This window comes from Poecile atricapillus, chromosome 3 (genome assembly GCF_030490865.1).
Source record: "Poecile atricapillus isolate bPoeAtr1 chromosome 3, bPoeAtr1.hap1, whole genome shotgun sequence".
Classification (NCBI taxonomy): domain Eukaryota; kingdom Metazoa; phylum Chordata; class Aves; order Passeriformes; family Paridae; genus Poecile; species Poecile atricapillus.
Window position 1 is genome coordinate 96,153,123 of NC_081251.1, and position 22,648 is coordinate 96,175,770.

The window sequence follows — 22,648 nt, forward strand, 5'->3', positions numbered from 1 at the left end:
ATTTTTAGTAACTTTGGGTTTTTTCACATTTTAGAACAAGCAGTTAATTTTATACTCAAGACAAAGACCATTCTGGGAAACCTGAGGCTGAGGTTTTCCAAAGCAGTTAAGAAAACACTGTTTTAATCAGGCATTCTGCAATACTATGATCAGGTCACCATGCTGATTATTCTTAACCTTCCTTGGGAAGTTCAATGTTTCTATAAAACTCTCTTTTAGCCATAAGATAATGCTAATCCAGTTGTACTCTCAGCTCATAAGCACTACAAATTCCAATCTATACTAAGAAAAAAATAACACTAGGAAAAGTGGAAAGTAGGAAAATATTCTGTCACCATTAACAATTTTCTATATCCAAACACCAGCAGATTATTTCATATCACTAATTAGGGGGATTTCCAGGAAATGTCAAAAATTACTTTTTAAACCAAATCTATGTTTTTAAGAAGATAATGTTTTGTTAAATAGAAACATGTTAATGTCTCATTATCCAGTTAAATACATCCAGAATTTTTTTTCTTTCTATAAAGTATGTAGGTAGAATAATGAAATAACATCCTCAACAATGCACTTTTTCAAGTACATTAATAAATAGATTTATAACAATGAAATATAATCACTTTTCTTTTGGAATTAATTAATATTTTTACTAAAGTTAGGCTTTTAAACCAAATTAAGAACTTGGAATAGTCTCTATTAGTTCTCTAAATTTTTTTAATGTTTCTTTCTCTCAATCACTTAATCCCATGCTTACATGGGGTCACAAACCATGGGGTACTGCAGAGTGCCCAAATTCACAACATAAGTCACATAGTAATGAACTGTAACACTGCAGTGTGAACCAAAATATAGAAATGTGAGATGCATTCCAAAGGATCTGGGCTTCCATTGAAAAATAGCTTTTTTTTTTTCCTTCCCTCCAGGGTAAACACCAACAATTAGAGAGACTCAACTTCTGCAAAACATTAATGCTGCATTGGTAAGAAACTGCAACAAACTGAAGAAGCTCCTAGAACAGAGGTCAAACCTTAGTGGCATTAAACTATACCCGTCCTCTTAAAAAAACCACTTGTGTGCCACATATACATACAAACAGTATCCAAATCCATCTCCTTTTCTTTGATAAGTGGATCAATATTAGCACAAAATGGCCTTTCCAGCTTAGACAGAGTGTTGAATCCTTTAGGAGTGCCTTCTGAGGATCCCTTGGCAAGCCTCAACATGAGAGAAGTGGTGCTGCTAAAGACAAATCAGGAGCTACACTGATAGCATAACAGAAGGTGCTAAAAGTTAGAGGCTACAAAAAGCTTTCCTATCTGTTAACAGTTTAAAATCAAGAATATGAAAAAAAGAAGTTTAAGCACATTATGGTCTCTTCTGTTCACCCTAATTCTTTATCTGTGACTTTGGCTCTTAGGTTTTGGCATTTGTGTATTTTTCAATAAATGCTTTTGGTAAGTTAATATTAAAGTTTTTCAGATTAAAAAGTTAAATACTTATCAGCCATTTGGGGTGATTCCATTTGCCAGATTTTAGACTAGGGTATTCATTCCTTTCAAGCAAAATTAATAGCACAGAACAGTAACTCATTAAAGAGAAACAGGACAATATATTCAAAATCACCAAGAATGATAATGACAGGAATGAGAAAAAGCTAAGAAACACCACACATAGATACAGATATATACACACACACAAATACAAAATCTTTGATATCACCTTACTTACTGTAAGGATGGTAGTCTTCAGTTGTATAAATTTCTTCCTCATCCCTATACAGCTGGTAAATAAGCTTGTTAGAATTTGGAGAGTCAGGAGAACTCCATGAAAGATTGATAACAGAGGAATTGAGAACTTCTCCTGTAGGAGGAGGTTGCTGGAAAGGAGCTGAAACATACACATAAACTGAGGATGCAAAAATTAAGGTAATCAATAATCACCTAAATATAAAAAAAAAAAAAATGCAAAGAAACTGCTAAGCATTCTTCACCCTAAAAACATTTTGAGTAAATGTACAGTCATCAGGGCAAGACACTAAGACTAAACCAATCCATCCATATGCTCCTTATCCATGAAAAAAGTGTATATATTTAAACAAATTATGAATAAACTTAATCCCCCTTTCCACCCCACAATAAAGCAAGTGTTTTCCAAACAGGTGGGTTTATTTTAAATGTATTTCATGACCTTTATAAAATGACAACCTATTTATATGGTCACTTTATTGAAGTTTCTAGTTCAATTAGGATTTCTTTTTTCCAAGGATTCATTCCGTTCTAGCATAGACCAGGCATAACTTCCTCTAGTAAAATACAAATGAAAAGACCAACTAAGGCCAGATTTTAATGAAGTGTTAAAATAAGTTTACTTAATATAATAAAATCACAAAAACATAAAAGGGCAAAATTTTAAAGTTTATTTAGTCAATTAACTTCCATTTGTTTCCAATGAAATTGAAACCCACGTGAGCAAAGCTAACATTTTAAGAAATCAGCTTGACATGCTCATTTGACAAAATACAATTCTGCTACCCCTCCATTAATTTGGAAAAATGCGCTACTTAATTGCAGTAGTATCAATAAAGAAAAAAACAAACTTAAAGTTCAAAAGCCAAGTGCCTCACATTTTAAAAAAAAGCATTCAAAATCCCTCCTATGTCTTTTTTGTAATCTAAATGTGTTATCATGGCCCTTCCTAATATAATAGCTAATACTCAGAAACAAAACTTTATATATACACATTTACATAAACACACATTTTGATGGGTGGACTTGATTATCTCAAAGGTCCTTTCCAACCTAGATGATTCCATGATTCTATATTTATGCTATTATTCAGGTCAAAGCACGAGTCCACAGCTTGCTGTAGGACCTCCAGTAATCCAGTTATACTGAGGAAAGCCTACTCTCTGTCCCACCTTACACCGTACATTAGCACAGAGAAAGACACGTCTGTTTTGGCAGATAGTAACTGCTATCAAAGGCAGACTGTGCCATTTTCCCATCCTCTTCACCAAGGGAGTGTGGATCTTGAGGAAAACATTCTGCTCAAGGAATGAGAATAGCCCAGGGAAGCACATAAATCACAGGGAAGCATATGGAGTAAACTACCAGGAGCTTACCAGAACCACCCAACTAACTTTCCTCCCCTACTATTAAGTAGGAGAACATCAAGATTAGAAGAATGGATTTTATTCTCTTCTTTTTTATAAACTATTGTCTTCATTATGTGGATATTTGCTTAGTATCACCAAAAATTAATTACTAAAATCAGTTCAGCCAAGCTAACAGGAGACAAGAAGCAAAAAATGAAGTTGCAGACATAAAATGTTACGAGAACCTCAAACCACACAAGTGATAGCTGTAGAGACTTATGCCAAAATCAGTGGGCCAGACTATATACAGGTTTTTAATACAAATCTAGAAAGTGAGATGAACCTTTTTATTTAGAGTGAGATAATAAAAAGCCCTTCTTCTACTGCAGTTTCTCAGCCAAGAAATAGTACAAAATATTTCTAGAATTCACTGGATTGAACTGAACATAATCATCATCTCCCCTTATAAAGCATAGGTTGTTTTGCTGCCAGTCTGGAGCTTTTGAGTTCATCTTACTTAGGAAGTGAATGTATGCTAAAGTGCCTACAGGAGTAAAGTGTGAGAATCAGAGGAAACAAGTGCTCCCAAATCAATTTGGCATTTGAAAGAATTTCTCTCCATGTAATACATACATACAAGACCTGATTAATCGCAGCAATTTACCAGCATTACCTTCATTCTCCACTGGCAGTCTTACACTATTGCATATTGCTTTCATAGGTTTGCTGGTTTGAATTTTAAATATGTAAGCAAAATACTTTATTGAACATTTTTGTACATCATCTAAGATACTTCTACGTAGAAAAATTGCTAAGGAAGAAGGTCTTTTCCTTAAAGAACACTATTTGGACAGTGACAGCAACTTGCATTTGCTTTCCTTGGCAAAGACTCATACCCAGTAATGAATGTGTCAACAAAATACTCTTCTGCAATGAAAATAACCACAAACACCAAGCCAGGCAAAGCTCCGTATGTGTGCAACAAGTTCAAATCTTTTGGTATGAATAACCAAAAGACTTCAATTGCTATATCCTCTATGTCCAGAAGAGGACTCCGCTTGTCATTTAGAATACTGCCTGATGTTCTTTTATCTAACTAAAATCTATTATATTATTTCCCTATGTCATACTATTATTAATCAATTTTATAGTTGAATTGCTATTGACCTTTATCCAAAGTGTATCCCAACACAAATGAGTGGGTTGGCTTATGTTTGTAAAGCACTTTGAAGATGAACAGCATCATAAAAATGCCATGTATTATTATTATTACACATTTGGTTGAAACATCTTACATTTTTTAAAGAAACAACGAGCCAATCAACTGCCTGAACACTGAATAGATACTGTGCTTTCTACAGAAGAGTATGAAGAAAAATGAAGCAAAACTATTTAAACACTTCCAAACTTTGAGGAAAGCTAAAAAAAATTGTCTTTGAAAACAAATTAGCCTCTTTATGATATCCATTTATAATGCTGTGCATTCTGCAATGCATATTATTTGAAATTTAAACTAATTCACATGGAAATACAAACTGACATCAAATGAGAGCTGTCCCTACCTTTAAACACTTTATGCATTTACATTTCTGCTTGCAAATCTATGGTTTTCACATATCACTGTTATGAGTATCATATAAATACCAATGCAGAACACACAAAGAAATATTTTGTTGAAGGAAGATCCAGAAACATATTCCAGAGACAACCTGGGAATGTCTCACCCTGTTGTTGCATTACACATGGCTACCTGAGCTAACTGTCACAGTATGACCAGTGTGGCCATTATTAATTAGACCTGCTGACAGAAATGTCCAGTTAGCATCTGCAGAGCTCCTCACTCATTGCTTACAGGACTTCCAAGACTGGACTGTTAACTGTGTATGGCAATGAGGTGTGCCACCAAAATGCAACACAGCTTTTCTACAGTGAGCTGAGCTCCTTCCCACATGGTTTGGCATTGCATAGCATGATGCTCTCAAAACCCATGTTTGAATGTTGACCCAAAATCAACTTAAGTACTCAATTTTCTTATGACATTTACTTTTGGCTTTTCTTCTTTAAAAACCTTGCCAGCTTGGAGACTGTGTGCTGGTGATGTTCATATCCAGATGTTCCACTGAAATTTATTTCATTACAACTCATGATCTGACCTTCAATATAGCATTGGCCCCACCTCACACATGTCAATTTTATGATGCTTTGTTACATCACATCACGTATTTTCCCAAACTGACTGAAAAAGGGCCCCAGGAGGAGAAAAGCAAAACTACATCGCACTGAGGAAATGAGGAAAATATTTGGAATTAATCACCAGGAGTAGGTTTTCAACAGACCTGTTCTTCAGACCTTCTGAAGGCAGGTGTCCTGCCTCCTGTCAGTGGCAGGAAAGGGGGCTATGCTGCAAGTGTTACAAATTCTGCTGCATTCATGTGACTACAAGGTGAACTCCAGATTGGTCACCACAAAGAAAATGTGCAAGGGAAGTATAGGTTGTCACTTCTTCCCTGGGTTAAACTACAAGCCTAAGGTGTGTATGACACAAAGGATTCTATACATCTCCCCAGAAAATCACCTGAACGTCAGTGACCCTGTGTTTGGGGGTGGGGAGGGAATAAACCCTGGGTTTATTACCGCTGACCTAATTCAATACCCACTAAATGAGTTAAAAACTTTAATTTGAAAGGCATGCTTTTAAGACCTAACACCCACTTACTTTTACTGCAGCCAAAGAGGTTGTGGACATCCAAATTACTGGCATCGGGAACACAGTTGTCACATTTCAAGCCAGTCACAAATTGTTTACAAACACACTGTCCAGTAACAAGATGACAAGTCCCACTAATGGCTCCTGCAGGATGACAATTACAGTGCTGACATCTATAAACAAAAACAAATCAAGGAAGTCATCAACACACATCAACACTTCAGTTAAGCACAGTAGGGTTTTGTTTAAAAGATTCTTGGGCAACATAATTAAAACATCATAAACAGTTCAGTAGTCTGAAACAGAGCAGAAAATCTATTAGTCTGATTAAAAAAAACTTACAAAAAAGGTGCCCAGTATAAAAATAAATATTTCACTGCCAAAATAATATTCTAATTTATATAAAACTCTACTTCCATACTTGGCTTAGAATTAAAGAACTTTTATATATATTGATCCATCCACAGCCTGGATAATAATGTTTGGTAATAACCACATTATGCACTCAATACTGTATCCTTACTCATACAACCTTTCTTGAGAGCTGCAGAGTTCAGTGCTATGTGTGAAACCAGCTGAAGAGGTTTCTGAAAAAAAAAATAGGCAACCTTCTACCTCAGGGAAAACTAGGCTTCAGTTGGAAAAAAATAAACCAATTAATAATTTCTTGCCCACAAAGGCATCTTAAGGTTGAAAAAAATAACAAGCTGTGAATAAAGAATGAATGGTCACCAAAACTGGGAGAAAAAACCCCTCAGATTAAAACAGTGACAGGAAACAAAACAGCAGAAATACTAATAACAGAAAGCACAATTTCTTTCTGTTTTTTTCTCAGTTTTTTTCTGAAGCATAAAATTTGAAATAACTACAGTGAATAATTAATTAAATGTGCAAGTAAATTATTTTTAAATTAAAAGAACAAAAAATTTAAAAGCACTTGTATCACACAAATGCCACACTTCCTTCCTCTGGCAGCAGTAGAATACTTTCAGGATTAATTTATGCTTTGGCTTTTGCCTTGTGATCAACTTGCCCTTCACCTGATCCACTGTTTCCCCACTGACTCATTTATAGCACAGATACCGATGTCAGATTGTACAAATACTTAAAGAGTTTGAAATCAAAACATCAGAAATTAAGCAAAGCAAATGACTACAAATACTGTTATGTTACCCCTTGCAATACTGACTGCCATTATTATTCATAACAAAGTCAATAAAACTTCATACTTTAGGTTCCAATTTCACTGTATTTCAATTGTTGCAGACTAAAAGAGCTCTGAAAAACCACAGTCTGGGAAACAGGTAGGAAGGTACATTTCAGCTAAAACACACTGGAAACTCTGCACTTCCGTCCCCTTGTCCTGAACTGGAAAACTCAAATTCTCAGGCATAATCAACATCAGCCTCAAGGGAATTTTAAATTACTCGAGATTCCAGGTCCCAAGGTGACGAAGCAGCAAAAAGAAGAAGACACTAGAGAAGCCCAAGGCAGTCATCCTATGTCCCCTTTATTCTGCTAACCCTAAGATTAAAGAGTCAATTTATATTTGGCTGATCTTTCCTTGGCCAGCTTCAGCAGACCCAAGGAAATACGTGGTGGTGCCTTTACACAAGTTACTTTGCCATCTTCGCAGTCACCACCATCGCACCTTGGTCTGTATCTCCTACTATCTTCATGAAAGCAGGAAAAAAAAGGGAGTTCAATTATATTTTAGGCATCAGCTTTTAAGGCAAGGGAGAGAGGAGGGGAAGGTGGGAACTGTTTTCACATTAGGACACTAAAATTCAGGTCAATAATCAGTGAAATAAGCATTAAATGTGAGAGATTTTTAAACAAGCTTAAAGAAACTCTTCACATACATTTTCTGCCTATCGCAGAGCTCTCTGTATTAGAGTTCCTTAACTCCACAGCAGCTCGTGCTGTGTGATCTCCTGAGGAATCATTCAACACCCTTAAAAAGGCTGATAAAAGCTAAAGCTGCAAAATAAGCTGCAAATTTGTTTTATAGACTAATATTCTTTTGAGAATAAATAAAATACATTCTCTCTTGGAAACCACTATATTGTAGTTTGCTCTCATTTACAGTCAAGAGTAAAGGGCAATTTTTTCAGAAGTCCTTTCATCTATAGACAGTGCATCCAAATCCCCCTTTAAACAGAGGTTTTGTTTAGAGTAAACCCGGTTTAGTTACAAAAACAAAAAAAATCTCAGTTAGACAGTATCTTATTCCATAATTTCATTACACGCTGATTATTTAGTAGAAGGGGGATGTTAACAAAAGTTTCTTGATAGATAAACAGGGAAAGATGAGCTTCTCTTATTGTTCCTGTAGAGTTTTGCACCTCTTATGAATAAGGGTCTCCTGATTATTGTAGTTTTGATTATCATTCACACATGACAATCAAACTCCATACTCATACAGTCACAGCAATAGTTTTCAGCCTGGCAGGGTGGGGCTGTTGCTTTCTTATTGCATTTTTCTTCTAGGAAAAATGTAGGCTCCTGATCATGCAAATGACAGCAGATATTTCACCAGATTCTGCTCCATGGGATTACACATTATTTCTGTGTAATCACATGCATCATGTTCTTAAACTGCAAAAAACTAGAACTGGATTTGTTATTAAGCATAGTTCATGCTTTTCAGTCAGGATTAAGGAGTCAGTCAATTAAGAATTTTCAAAAAAAATATCCAATTCTTTTAAAAGATAAGTACCTTTCAATCATGTGAAAAATATTTGCCATATTCTTGCCAAATGCTACTTTTTTCAAGGTACTATGAGAGAAACATATTTGAGTTTTATTAAAACAGAATTATACATAATCAAGGAAAACAGACTTTTAAAACATGGAAAGAGAAATGTCATGCCAAGATGAATTGTGATATTGATTTTCTGAGGATAAATGGGTTTTGTAATATTAATATAGAGAAACCTTTATTACATTGACTCTCTAGGTGCAGTTAGAGCCTCTCCAGCAATCTGTTTAAAATCTTCATTTTTCATCCTTATGGGAAAACCTCACTTGCTAAATGGATTTCATAAACAGTAATCTGTCAAGATATATATATAAATAGATAAACAATTTGTGATGTTCATTGACCAGTTCATTATAGTAAGCAATACAGAGGTAAAGCATTTCAAATGTGTACAGATGCTCACAACCATTACAGATCTACTCAGACTGCTGCAAACACTCAGTATTTCTAATTCATTAATTGCCAAGAAATTTTTCATGCTTCATAACTTGAAATGCATTAAAGAATATGGAGGTCCTGTTTTATCTCAAAAATACCACAAAATAAATCAGCTCACATATACATTCAGAGTGGGAGAATTTTAAAACCTCACAATCTCTGTGTATCACAACTTCTGCTTCTTTTGTGCTACTGTGCAAAGACAGATATGTCTTTGCCCCTACAGATAGCTCACATCCTTTTCTGTCCTTAAAAGACACTTGGAGCAAGGATGGCTTAAATGACCTGGCAATTTTATGGAGAAAGAAAAAGCATATTACCTTTTTTATGAAGATATTAACAGTTGAAGAAATGGAATAAAATAGATTAACAAATAAAGATCTGCATTATCATTTTCAGTGGATAGAAGTTTCTGCCTGAGGAGCAGAGGTACATCGCCCAAAAAGACAACAATGAAAAGGGAGCCAAGAAAATGCAACACATGTTAATCATGTTAATGTATAAACAGAGTAGTCTTCAATACTGCCATGAGGATTAACTAGTATTAAGGCATTAAGACCAACTCAGATTCAAATTCCAGAACTGTAAAAACTTTCTATCTTTACAACAAAGTCTGAATCTAGATAATTTATATTTCTATGCTTTGAATTTCAAAAGACAGGTTCAAATGCAGGTATTTGAAAGCCAGTATCTAGCTCAGAAAAGCTACTGCTTAGCACAAATGTGCTAAAACTGAGGGGCAAGGGGAGAATCTATTCCAAGTAACTAAAAAAAAAAGTATCATTAATAATAAGGAAAATATCTTTCAAAGGGAACTTTAATATTACACAGACTTTATTTCTCACCCTTACAAATGACAGTAAGTCAAAATAGGAAGTCCTTATTCCTACAGATTGCTTTATGGCTATTAGCCGTTGCCTCTGTGACCCAAAACAGTAAAAAATAATTTTAATAATCTCCTAATGAGTGACAGTAACATAAAAGTTAAAGTGAAAAATCTGCAGAATAATGTCAAATATATGCAGGATGACACTGCTAATCACTGCCTAAAAGCATGTCTACCCCACACTAGCTAGGGGAGAGGAGCAGAGGGAGGGGAACATTGTACAGATTTTGCTTTTGCCTGTGGTAGCTGGGTTTGGTTGTTTAAAAGGCAAAAATACCAAACAAAAAAATTTAACACCATCTGAATGAATCTGAATGAAAAGATAATAGCACAAGAGCTGTGCAATCTTTCTGGACAATATTTTAAGAGAAAATTGAGACTGTGAGGACTAGGCAAGAAAGATAATCCTGGAAAAAAAAAAGAGCAATAGTTAAAATAACAGTGCACTATACATATGTGTTTTCCCCTTATAATCCAGGGAATCCATATAATTTCAATGTACCTAAAGACTCTAGGCTACACTAGAAATACAATTTACCCTGTGGCACACAACAAAATGTTGAAAAATAATACACTACTTCAGAAAAACAATTTTTTAGAGTAAAGATGCAGTAAATATTTCTACTGCTGTTACCAAAAGAAATTTGGGAAGTCAGGGATATCTGTAGTTTTCCCTTTCCCTCCCCACCATCCCCCACTAAATCTTCCTGAAATCTTCAATAGCATTCTCTAGTTGTAAGAATTGCAAATTACCTGCATTTTAATAGTTAATTTTTAATACCTCAGAAAACAATGTACCTGACTGAAGATACTGAGAAAACATAGGGAAACATTTAACAAATTGCTTCAACTTAGCCTTATACACCTTTCATGTTGTTGCTACTTAAATCTGTGGCAAAATTTATATTTCCTTCAACTCATGGAGCACAGGGGATGGTGTAATGTATCACATGTAAATCAGAGTGCACACATTAACTCATAGAAGGAGTGACCTAACTAAAACACATCTTTCCATTGTCACCAAACCCTTGATCAAGCTATGAGGAAAAATGTAACAAGGAGGTTTCAAGTGACTGGTAAAAAAAGAAACACTCACCTCCCTGTGACAGAGTCAAATCCAAAATAAAGTTCTTTGCAATGTTCACATGTCTGTCCTGTTACAGAAGCATCTTGGCAACTACATTGGCCAGTGAGTTTATCACAGATCTGATTCACAGAACCAGCTATGTGGCACAGGCATGGCAGACAGCCAGTGACGCTGGATGGAGAAAAATAAAATCCTGCAAAAGAAAGGAATTTTTTTTGTTATCCCTCTTTTTTGTTATCCCTCTTCAGACTCTTAGCCAGAGCAAGTGCAAAACAGGGGGAGTACATTAACATGTCTGTGGGGAAAGTAAAAACCCAAGGATGTGAGAAGCACTCATGAATGTACCACAAGCAGTAGAAACAAAAAATAACATACAGAGAAGAGACATTTGTCTGTTCTAATCTGAGACAGAAGCTCTGAAAATGGCAAGCTGCAAACCATAAGAAACGCACATATCTTCTTAAGAATGTCTCTTAATTTTTCTCAACCAGCGGTTGACTTAATCCTTGAAACAAGATAATGTTTCTTTGGAAAAACTACATTTGATAAGCATTTCTAGGTTTTTATTTATATTATACTCCTCTTTAACACAGAGCTTGTACCTACACAAATACTTTCACAGAAACTAATAAACTGATAAAAGAAAGTTACTGATCTGGTATTAAAAAGTGTTCATCCTGAATCCTGTCCTGTTCCTGTATTATTTCCAATTATGAATTTGAGTATTCATTTCACATTCCCCCCAGTATATTTGGTATGCCTTTGCTGTGCTATCTTCCATCCTATTGCCCTGACAAGCAATCTTTATTTATGCTGATATTTATCTATTACTGATAAATACAGTAAGATGCAGTTTATATCCCTCTAATCTCGTCATTCAAGAATTTACCCATTATGCATAACCTCACCAGAAGTTCCTAACAAAGAGCTTTTACACACATTCTCTTAATGAAGCTGTTCCACTTGCATAATCTATTTCACTATGTATGGACTTATTTAATTCTTAATAACTTCCTTCTGATCAGAAGACAATTCAAGTAATGACACACTAGTAAAAACATAATTACATACGTTTCCAAAACATTTTCTATTTTTACTTCATTATTAATAAACATTTAACTGGTTTTTTCAACCTAGCTGTTCTTCTCTTTATTTTCCCCCTTGGAGTGGTACAGTTTATTAAAAATGTAGCAATGCATGAGAGTTCTGTAAATGATCCTGATGCCACATTATTAAGAGACACTAGACAATAATAAGTATCTATCTTGGAACATGAATCCTAAAATAGGGCCATTGATATGAGTTTCCCTTAGCTACTTGCTATTAGTTATTATTGTACAACTTCAAAATAAAAATTTCAGCTGCTACTGAGATATGCAGCATTTGCACAGACTTCTCAGACACTTGCCCTCTCTCCAGATCAAGTTCAATCAGTAGTTTCTTAGTCATGTTCTCAGCTACTGAACATTTTTTGCTGTCCAATAACTTCCCAATGTCCTGCTTTATAATAAGGAGCCCAAAATTATATTGTAACATGTCATATTGCCCAAGGCCTTATTATTTGTCTTACAAGAGATAGCTCTATATATACACCCCTAGGGTGGTATTCTCTGTCTTTGCAGCAATGCTGCACTGTGAGCTCATATCCAAATAGCAGAGGAACTAAACAAATTGAAAACATTAGAATTTTACTGCTCAAATCTTTGTTCAAGTTTAGCCTCTGGTCCTCGGTGAGATAAATCTCAAGTGGACAGTGAAGTGATATCAGTCTCCAGTTAACATACATTCGCATCATAAAAAACCACGCTGTTGGCACTTTATTCCAGAGAGGCCCCAAACTGAGGCAGCACAGAGAGCAAATAGCCTGAAGTTATTAGTGAGGCAGCATGTATTATCTCCTGCTGCACTCCTCTGTGCTCTGCAGTGCCCATCCTGTGCATAAATAGAGGAGACCATTTCCCAGCAATGTCACTCCTGAGCACAATGAACGACTCCACTCAAAGAACCTAACAGGAAGGTAGGAAACAAGTGCAAGCCTTGGACTCATGCAGAAGGTCAAAGCACTTCTTCAGGACCCACTTTATAGCTGCAGTAAATGATAAGCACTCAAGCTAAACCAGATCCTTGTCCATCTGAAATTTTGCATAGAACTATGATTCTATGCTTCTTTTGTATAAAATAACATCTAAGAGAAGTCTATAGTGGGCAAATAAGCACATCTCTAGAAAATAAATTAATTTTCCCTGAGAAGGATCAATTATTACAGCATATACTACTTTTATTGTAGCAGCAAAATTACTAATTATAATCTAAACCTTAGTGTTAAACATCCTAGATCTCCTACAGCCATACTGCCTAAACCACTGTAGAGCAGTGAAGGATTTGGTAGGATACTTTTTTATTATAATCTTTTAGAAATGCTCTAAAAGTTTCTGGACACTACCACAATTACTTTTTTTTGCCCCAGAAGTAGCAGGTAAAGGCAAAACATTTTTTTAAAAGTGAGGGAAAGGAAAACACGAAAAATTTCTTCCCCCAACTATTTTGTAAGTACCATGATCAAATATAGAGGAAAAAGAAGAAAAACTAGATTGAAAGTTCATACTGTTTTTCATAATCATTATTATTTACCTTCATCATCTAGAATTTGACTCCACCTAGGAAAGAGTACCAGTTTAATGCAAGCTTAATTTACAGCAAGGTTAGAAGGGCTCATAAAAGTTGCTTTATGAAAAACCCACTGTTGTTTAATGGAGCCAATTTCCAATTTTAAGACAGCCACCACAAATCTCTCTGAGATCTATGTATGCAACTAGCATTATGCTTATTCTTTTTCAGACTGTTTTTCCAATTCAGCCATAACTGATCACATTTGTCAATTAAACACAGTTTTCAAAAGGAAGAATTAAAGTCATCGCAAAGTATTCAGCTTCTTTTTTTAGTCATCCTCTTAGCATTTCTCTCACCGTATAGAGAAGGAACACATGACAAATTCCTTAGCACTTTTACATGCTTACCATCTATGGTAGTAATGCTCATTTCTTAACCACAGGCTGGGAGTCAAAATGCACAGTTAACCACAGCAGCAATATTGTCACAAGATAATTCATATTCTTCAGAGAGGTAGTAAGTACACAGACCCTCAGTACTGGTGCCCAGAGACACATCCTATGTGCTTCTTTACATCTTTTCCATACTACATAGCATTCTATGCAAACCTGTGGTTATGGACTAAATAACTTACAAAACAAAATGCCTTTGTTACAGCTTTGCTGCTCTCATAACAAGATCCAAAACCTGTGTTGAATAGGATTTGTGTGGTACAAATCTCAGTCAGCAACACAGTTCCAGAATGAACTGGGACAAAATGCTCACAATGATTTGGGGGTTGAAGAGAACCTATGTTTCAACCACTGCAACCTAGGACATCTCATAAGCAAGTTTCTGTACAAGGTAAAACTGCTCTTTCATTTTGTTTCATGCTAGAATCAAGCGTTCCTCTCTTTGCACATACCATTAGTTTAAAGAAAAAAATAAATGTACACCAATCTACCAAAATGTTACTGGTATGAAAACAAACTGGAAAACACAAGTCATGGATACAGCCTAACAGATGAAACACATGGCTGAATGTGCCAAAAAGAGATTTAAGAAAATCAATCTCCGTATAAAACAATTTCCAAAAGCTACAACCAGTTGGACTTTTTCTCAACTGGCAACTCTTCCTACATTAAGACTTTGGTAACTTTTGGAAACTTCTCAGATTTTGTCAAAGCACATGAAAGATATGCTACACTGGGACATTATTTTAAATGCTTTAATAATTAATATTTTAATACCTAACTTATATCATAGACTTGAAATGTCCCAACAGACTCAGAAATACTCTGTATGTTTTCAGGGCTGTGAGAATTAATTTGTTTGTGTGTGCTTTAATTTGGCTGTGTTGGCTACATCTACACTTGGAATACATTTTCACATACATTTGGAGTACCTTTTCTTGTCTTGGTCCCAAGATAAAGACATAGGACATGTTTACAGTACTTGAAACCAATTCAAATCTTCTATATTTCTATATGGAAGATTTTTATACCCTTCCCCATCTCTTTTGGCACATACTAACACAGAATATTACATAAAAGTTAGAAATATTAAGCATCTAAATGAGGTGTCACTAAAACTGTGAAAATAGCACAGCTCACTGTGCTCTCCTAAGAGCAATGCAGTGCACTTTTACACAGATAAGAATTTACACTTTCACATGCAGCACAGAGCTCAGTGCTCAGCACATACATGTTTATAGCTATTAGTTAAAAAAAGTAAAAATTATACTTACACAAATACATTTTTTAATTATTTCTCTTTTTACCAGGAACTATTGTAGGACTATTCCTCTGAGTGCCATGTAAGCTTTTCTACAAACCAGCCTGTTCACACTATCAATTAAACCTTTTTAAACCATTTAGTTCTGCATAAACCCTGGCCTTTCTTTTCCAAGGACAAGGGCGGTCACTGACTCGGGGAGCCTTGACATCACTCCTCTGCCGATCTCTGATTAAGTGGCTGCTATAGAGGGTTAGCAGGTCAAATAGCACTGGAGGAGGAACTAAGAAAAACAGAATGCTGCCTTATTTATTAGTATATGTACCTAAAATAATTTAAATGAAAGCATTTTAAAAAATACTTAATGGAGGTTAAGCAGCTTTTTTAACCTCTGTTCAAATTATTGAATGGCATATTAAAACCAATGGAGCTATAATGTACCTTTTAATGTGACCTGCTACTTGAATAAATTGCATATGTATTTAACTTGAACTAAATCTATCTGCTTAATATTATGATGGAGGGTAGGTTAACATTACCTATAGTTTCACTTTACCCATCTACTTTTTAAAACAAGAACATTGAAATATAACTACAGAGCTCCCCACTTACAATGAACTTTTACACTCTGCTTACAAATATGGCACAAAATCTTGAACAAATACGTAGCAAACTGCAAATATCACCTACTTCCAGGGCCAACATGTAAGCAGCCCTTGTGCAAGCCAGCACAACCCCAACACAGCAAGGCAGGTGAATGCTTTCTAAGTGGCATGTTTGCCAACCTCATCAAAGTTTAAGTAACCATCTCTGTGCCTCCTGCCATGCTCAGCTTTATGCATGAAATGCCCTTCCTGAAGAGCATGCACTCTGCCTTCCAAATCCACGTTTTTCATTATGAGGATAGCTGCTGTTCGTTAGATTATGCCAATTTACCTCTTATTAAGGGATTGGGACTTAATTATTTGTATAGTTTCTCTATATCTAGAAGTAGCCTAACTTTATTTTGGACATGTTGAAACTGCAGTAATAATACAAATTATTCAACATCTGCAAATAGAATAAATATTTGATGGTGATTAGGAAAATAATGCTTCCTTCTCACACAGTTAAGAAGAAACAGAAAAACAATTATAACATATATCAGAGACATGTCAGACATGAAGCTGTCTAACCCCATATTAAAAACTGTAGGAAATTATAACAAACAAAGCAAAACTTACTACATCAAATCAGTTGTCTTCCAATTTCCTTACCTGGTTTACACTCACCACACCTTCTCCCCTGGCGCTGAGGCAGACAGACACACTGCCCAGAAACGTGGTCACAAACTGTTCCTGCCAACGTGCCCAGAGTGTCACAGTCACAGGGCTGGCAGCCGTGGGCATTGCTCAGGCTGAGGTTGTACGTCTGCTGCACGCACTGACTGCATCGAAGGCCAGTCACACCAGCTTTGCAAGGACACTGTCCTGTCGATTTGTCGCAAAGCAGAGAGCCATTTACTGTCCCTGCCTTCTCGCAGTTACATGGCAGACAAAGGAAGGAGGGACCTTTCTGCACTCTGTGGTACCCATCCAGGCACTCGTCGCAACGCCTTCCCCCGATATTTGGTTTACACGCACATTGCCCCGTCCTCACGTCACACACGGTTCCCGAAATTGACCCTGCAGCATCACATTCACAAGCCTTACAACCAGTTACATCCAGCCCATAAAAGTTGTCCACGCAGGTGTCACAGAGAAGTCCTTTCACTCGCTCTTTACAATTGCACTGCCCAGAGAGAGGGTTGCAGAATTGGCTCACTGAGCCGTGGCTGTTACACCAACAAGGCTCACATCCATCTTCATTAGAATATCTGAGAGCTTTAAATCCAAAATTGCAACTATCACACCTCAGACCTGGAAAGAGAAATGGAATTTTAAAAAAACCCAACAAAAAACCCGCATCTTAAAAGCTATTAGTTTTAAAAAGGGTAAGTATACTACACATGAAATAAAAAAAAGAAAGGACTGATATTCTTCACCAGCATAATTAACAGGAGTGACGAGTCTGCACAAATCAATTGAATAACTGTGGCATCCCAAAAATCTGTTTACTTTTCCAATTTGTTTCAGAAGCAACGCATTCTGCTGGCCTCTCAATACAATTTAAGTTACTTCTGCAAGAGATTCTTTCTAACACTTCTAAGACAAAGCAGAATTAATCTCTTTGTCCCCCAGAACACCACCTGTTGCACAATCAATGCCTATGTGAACTCTTCACCCTATATTGTAGAAATGTAATACATAGAGAATTGCACTGGGTTCACAATCTGTTCTGATAATAGATTTATATATTGTATTAAAAACATTAAACATACACTAGGACAGCACAAGTTAGACTAACTATAACAAATTATTTGCTTAACACAATATTTCTGTTTTATCATTGATTGCATTTATGTTAGTCTTTATCGTTAGCCCTTACTGAAAGCAGAAAACATTTTCCATAATCCAAAATGAAATATTTTTATCTAAATGTATGATTTAGTTAACTCCTGCAGTACATTAAAATATAAACTGTTTTCTTCATGCTTCATTCTGTAGTTTTATTAGTGTTGTTCTCAAAGTCAATGCTTGCTTTATCCCTGCCCCAAGGGATGGCATTTATATGTTAGTTTATAAAATCTACATTACAAGAAAGCAAACTAGATTATTATATGCAAAATGCAAATTCAGTTATGTATTTTTCCCTTGCAGTGCGAAAATCCTTCACTATGAAGCTATGACTTAATTGTTTCATATTGGAAAATATAAATACAATCTTCTAGCAAAACGCTGTCATCATTTAAAAAAAAAAATACAAAACCATACAAAAATACATCTAGCAACTTGCATGTAGAAAAATAAAACTAAAAATGGTAGGAAATGCATTATATACATGGATAAAAACTCAAAAACTCCAACAGAAGGCGAGTTCCTTTAACAGTGATGAATGACTCACCTAAGGCATATCATTTAATTTCAATAAGGAAAATAAAAAAGGACCACTATTGCTGCAAATTTTAAAAATAACTGTATTGTTAACAAGAATTATGACTCATTTTGAACTATTAAAATTGGTCTACATGGATTCATATCATATCAGTTTTAAAAATATGCGCAGTGCTTATTTGAATATGCCATACATATTCCTGACAGGTAATCTATTCCTAACGATACTGAGGAAGGCCTACAGGGCATCACATTCAATGTTAACAAGTACAGGGGAGTTAGCACGCTTGGCATTTAATTCACATTCTTCTACCTTTTTATTCTAGATGAATGACCTACTTTAATAAAATTATTGGTGCTAATGTATTTTACTGGTGATAGAATCATTAGCAAGATTTAACAGTTGTGTTAACTCTAACAGTTCATGTTTCATAACATTGCAGTCCATAGTTGCATTTTTCTGTTATCGTGTTTGTTCAAATAGATAAAATGGCAACAGACAGATTGCTCTAAAAACCAATTTAGAAATCCAAAGAGGAAAGTTCCCTGGTAAATTTGCTGCACACATTTCAATATACAGAAGCTTATTTACAATTGGTTTGGAAAACAAAAAAAGAGAATCTAGTCTGGAGAGAATTAGGTCTTTATCCTGCAAACAAATACTTGCATAATTACAGCCCCCCATCATAGTTACATACAAGTACAGAAAGCATAGACCCACAGTTGGTTGTTTTTTTTAACAACTATTTCAGTGAAAATAAAAACAATTCTTAATGTTTTCATCAAGGGGAGAAAATGTAATATGTAGATAACCAAATATGTGAGAACCAGACTGCGCATTTCTTGTCTGCCAAACTGCCACTGAATTAAAAAGTGTTTTCACAGGTTCAAACATAAAATGTGGGCAAAGAATATATAATTAAGAATGCTCTGAAGTCCTTTTTCTTGACCGTAGAGAAAGGGTTTAAGATGCACAAAGGTTTTCTACTATTACCACCCTTTTCACTGCACAAAAAATACAGCATTCCACAAGAAAAAGGACTGAAACTGTTCAGGCTTCAATCTGTTTAGAGGTATTTTTATTATTTGTTGTTATTCTGCATTTTCTTCTTTCTTCTAATTTCCAAAAGCAACAAAGACAACATTACAAATGAGTCAACATTCACTAGTGAGGGCACATATAATATCAAATATATTAACATGTACTTGAACATTATTAATGCAACCCAGAACCTGGTTAGGGTGAAGAAAAAATAGATTACTAATTCTGTTAATAACAAAGCAGAAGAGGAATTTTTCTTTTTGAGACATATGTATAGTCTGAGACATGTACAGTTACCATGCAAGGCTCACTTTATCAGGAAATTCTCCTTGCATAATATTCCCATACATCAACATTTCAAAGTGTATTATATATACTGTGTATTTTGGGCACTTGATAAATTTTGTCCTTATGTAGCTGTGGCTCCCCTCAAATATGCTGGAAGTAATAAATTGCTATAATCAAATCTAATTTCTGAAAAATACCTGTGGGAGTAACAAACAAAAAAGCACGTCTTGTAAAAAAAATGATAAATAACACAGAAGGTAGCAGTTTATTATAATCAGCTTGGCATTGAATTACAAAATTAAAATTATGTGGCCCTTGATAACTAACCCTGGCTATGTACATGATCTGTGGAATTATGTTGACTTATTTTGCATTTCATAGGAACAGTTCAAAGAAATATAATAGAAAAAAATTGATAGATTTATCACAAAGGACCCTGTAGCACAGAATATTTTGAGAAAAAAATCCATTTATTTTGGTCTATTAAGAAAACTAGCATGGAAACGATTTGCTTAGAACTCATTAAGTACAAAACACGTTGAAAAAGTGCTAATTTCCTAAAAGAAACATCTACGCAGTAAGCAAATTACATTATTTCTGTGACTTATTAGTATGGAGCTATGTAAGCTAACATAGCTATGCCATAAAGAAACTTCTAAAGGGTTGATTAAACTAAGCTTCAAGCTGTAGTTTGATAGAATTATTAAATTAATAATTTTTCAACAGTTAATTTCATTCATTTTTGCAATCTGCCTTCAGCAAAGAAGCTTTCTATACCTTTCATTTAGAAACCAAGCGTGTTTTATTTCCAGAGAAAACAAGAAAAATGGCTCTGAACTCTTGCATTACACATACCAATAACATTTGCTTTGCACTTGCACTGTCCTGAATTTTGGTGACAGGTAATATCTCCATTGACTGTCCCAGAGGTATTACAGTTACAGGGACTGCAGCCATCAGGGTTTGACTGTTGCAGACTGTAGAATCCTTCCTGGCACTGATTGCATTGTCTGCCAGACACATGTCTCTTACAATTACACTGGCCTCCAATCTAGAAAGATACAAAATAATATAGAATGATGAACATATCTATTTTTAGATGATACATTCATTAGCAACAAGAATGGGAGTAAGAGTCGGGGAGGAGAAAATTTTAAATGAACAGGAAAAAAAAATAAGCCTGTGAGTATTTTTTTTAATTTGTTGAGAGAGAGGAAAAAGGAGAAATATTGAACAGAGTGTAACTATTCGACTTTTAAATAAAGTTTAAAAGTCCTCTTCTTTCAAAACAGAAAGCAAAAAGAAGTGAGTAAACAATACGGCCGCATTTACCATCTGGACAGAGAACCTGCAAAGAATATTTACAAAATTACATGGTAGAAATAGTGACTTCTATTAAAATGAATATTTTTTTTTAATCACAGTTACTGTAAAGAACTATCATCTTCAAAGGTCAAGTTTTGCGTTTTTTGTTCTGCCTATATGCTTATTTATTTTAGTGAAAATGTTAAAGAAAAATGAAGCAAAATTGAAGGTTTTCCTTTCTGATTACTCGTCCAAGGTACATTTCCCTTCCCTCTACTGAAGGATGTGATCCAACAGATACGGAACTCAAACCCTCTCCCTCTTTTTGGTTCAGCTGAGATCCAAACCATTCAACTTCAGTGAGGGTATGTAAAAGTCCTCACCTCTCCCTAAATGTGTAGCATTGCTATTCAGAAGGAGCTGACACATTCTCTGTTATGCCAAGACCATCATCTGGGACAAGTCTCACATGTCGTGCAAGATTAAAGGGCTCCTGAAAAGCTACCTCAATTTCAGACCTCTGAAAGCCAGGGGAAAACCCCGATCTCTACATTCATCACTTTCATGGTGGGGAAACCAACCACAGGGAAAGGGCAACAGCACAGGGATGGAGAAACAATGACATCAGTTAATGCACAACAAAAACAATCCCAGGGAGTCAAAGCAACACAGAGATGGGAAGTAGCAAAAGGTTTGGGATCCATAATCAAGGAACAAAACCTAACTTTTCTAACTGAAGTGTTCTGGGAAATGTAGAAATAAAGGAACTGTGTTACAAGGAATTTTCTTCAGGTCAGCATATTTTTTCAGTGCAAGTATTTACAAATATGAAAAAGCGCAGTAATTCAAAAACCATATTCATCTATGACATCAACAACTGTAGTTCAATGTACTTGGCTTTTAATTAGCTACTGAAACAAAAATTTCTCTTAACAGTTGCCTTTTTCATCTTTAATCCACAAGTCGGCCAAGCTGAAACAAGATAGACAAAGCTGCTGGCAAGTTCCACTTAAACATTATCATCACACCCTCAAATCTAAAATGAAGCTCTAATCTTTGTTAATACAAAATAGAGTATACGAACAACTAATAGTAAATTCTCAGTGCAGGAAATATTGAATAAAAGTTAGAGAAGAATATACTCCTATCGTTTCATCATAAAAGGATTCTGTAGTCCATAAAATCTCTTTTAATATGACTTCTTGATAGAGACCTATTACTGATGTATCAGCCTTAATTTTCAGGAAGATGTAGATATTAAAAACACAGGACAACAGCAAGAACAAGAAGAGTTAAAAGACCACAATAGCAGAAAACACAGCAACAAGGATTTTCAAGTTAATTCCCTTTTAGACTGGATTTGATCTAGATATTTAGTGTATTATAAGAGACCCAGTCATGCATCACAGCCATTCATCAGAGAAGTCGCATGTGAAAAGCAGTTCTGAGTTTAATCCTAAATGAAGAAAATGAAGAAAAATACCCAGTTTAATGCATAACTGTAAAAGAAACATTTTTGTGCTAGTGGTCACAGCATACACAGGTTACACAATAGCACTCAACTCATACCCAAAAAAACTTAGAAGTTACTCCAAAAGCTGCCACAGCAAGGAAACCATTACCTGGAAAATGTCATCTTCAATAACTAAAAGTATGACCAAAACAGGATAGCTAAGAGAAGATAACCACCACCAAATTTTAAACTAGAAAAAGGCAACACAAAAATGAGCATTTAACAAGAAACA

The 22,648-nt window shown here is 35.3% G+C and overlaps 1 protein-coding gene across 1 annotated transcript in view; it reads right to left on the reverse strand.

Moving 5' to 3' along the window:
• The window catches only part of USH2A (usherin), a 369,679-nt gene that overhangs the window by 289,469 nt on the left and 57,562 nt on the right, over positions 1–22,648 (reverse strand). The window contains exons 11-15 of the mRNA XM_058835000.1: positions 20,454–20,649; positions 16,553–17,194; positions 10,983–11,166; positions 5,811–5,974; positions 1,729–1,887 (exon numbers count right to left, since the gene is read on the reverse strand). Coding sequence (XP_058690983.1) covers positions 1,729–1,887; positions 5,811–5,974; positions 10,983–11,166; positions 16,553–17,194; positions 20,454–20,649 — 1,345 coding nt within the window. The remainder of the gene's footprint in view (positions 1–1,728; positions 1,888–5,810; positions 5,975–10,982; positions 11,167–16,552; positions 17,195–20,453; positions 20,650–22,648) is intronic.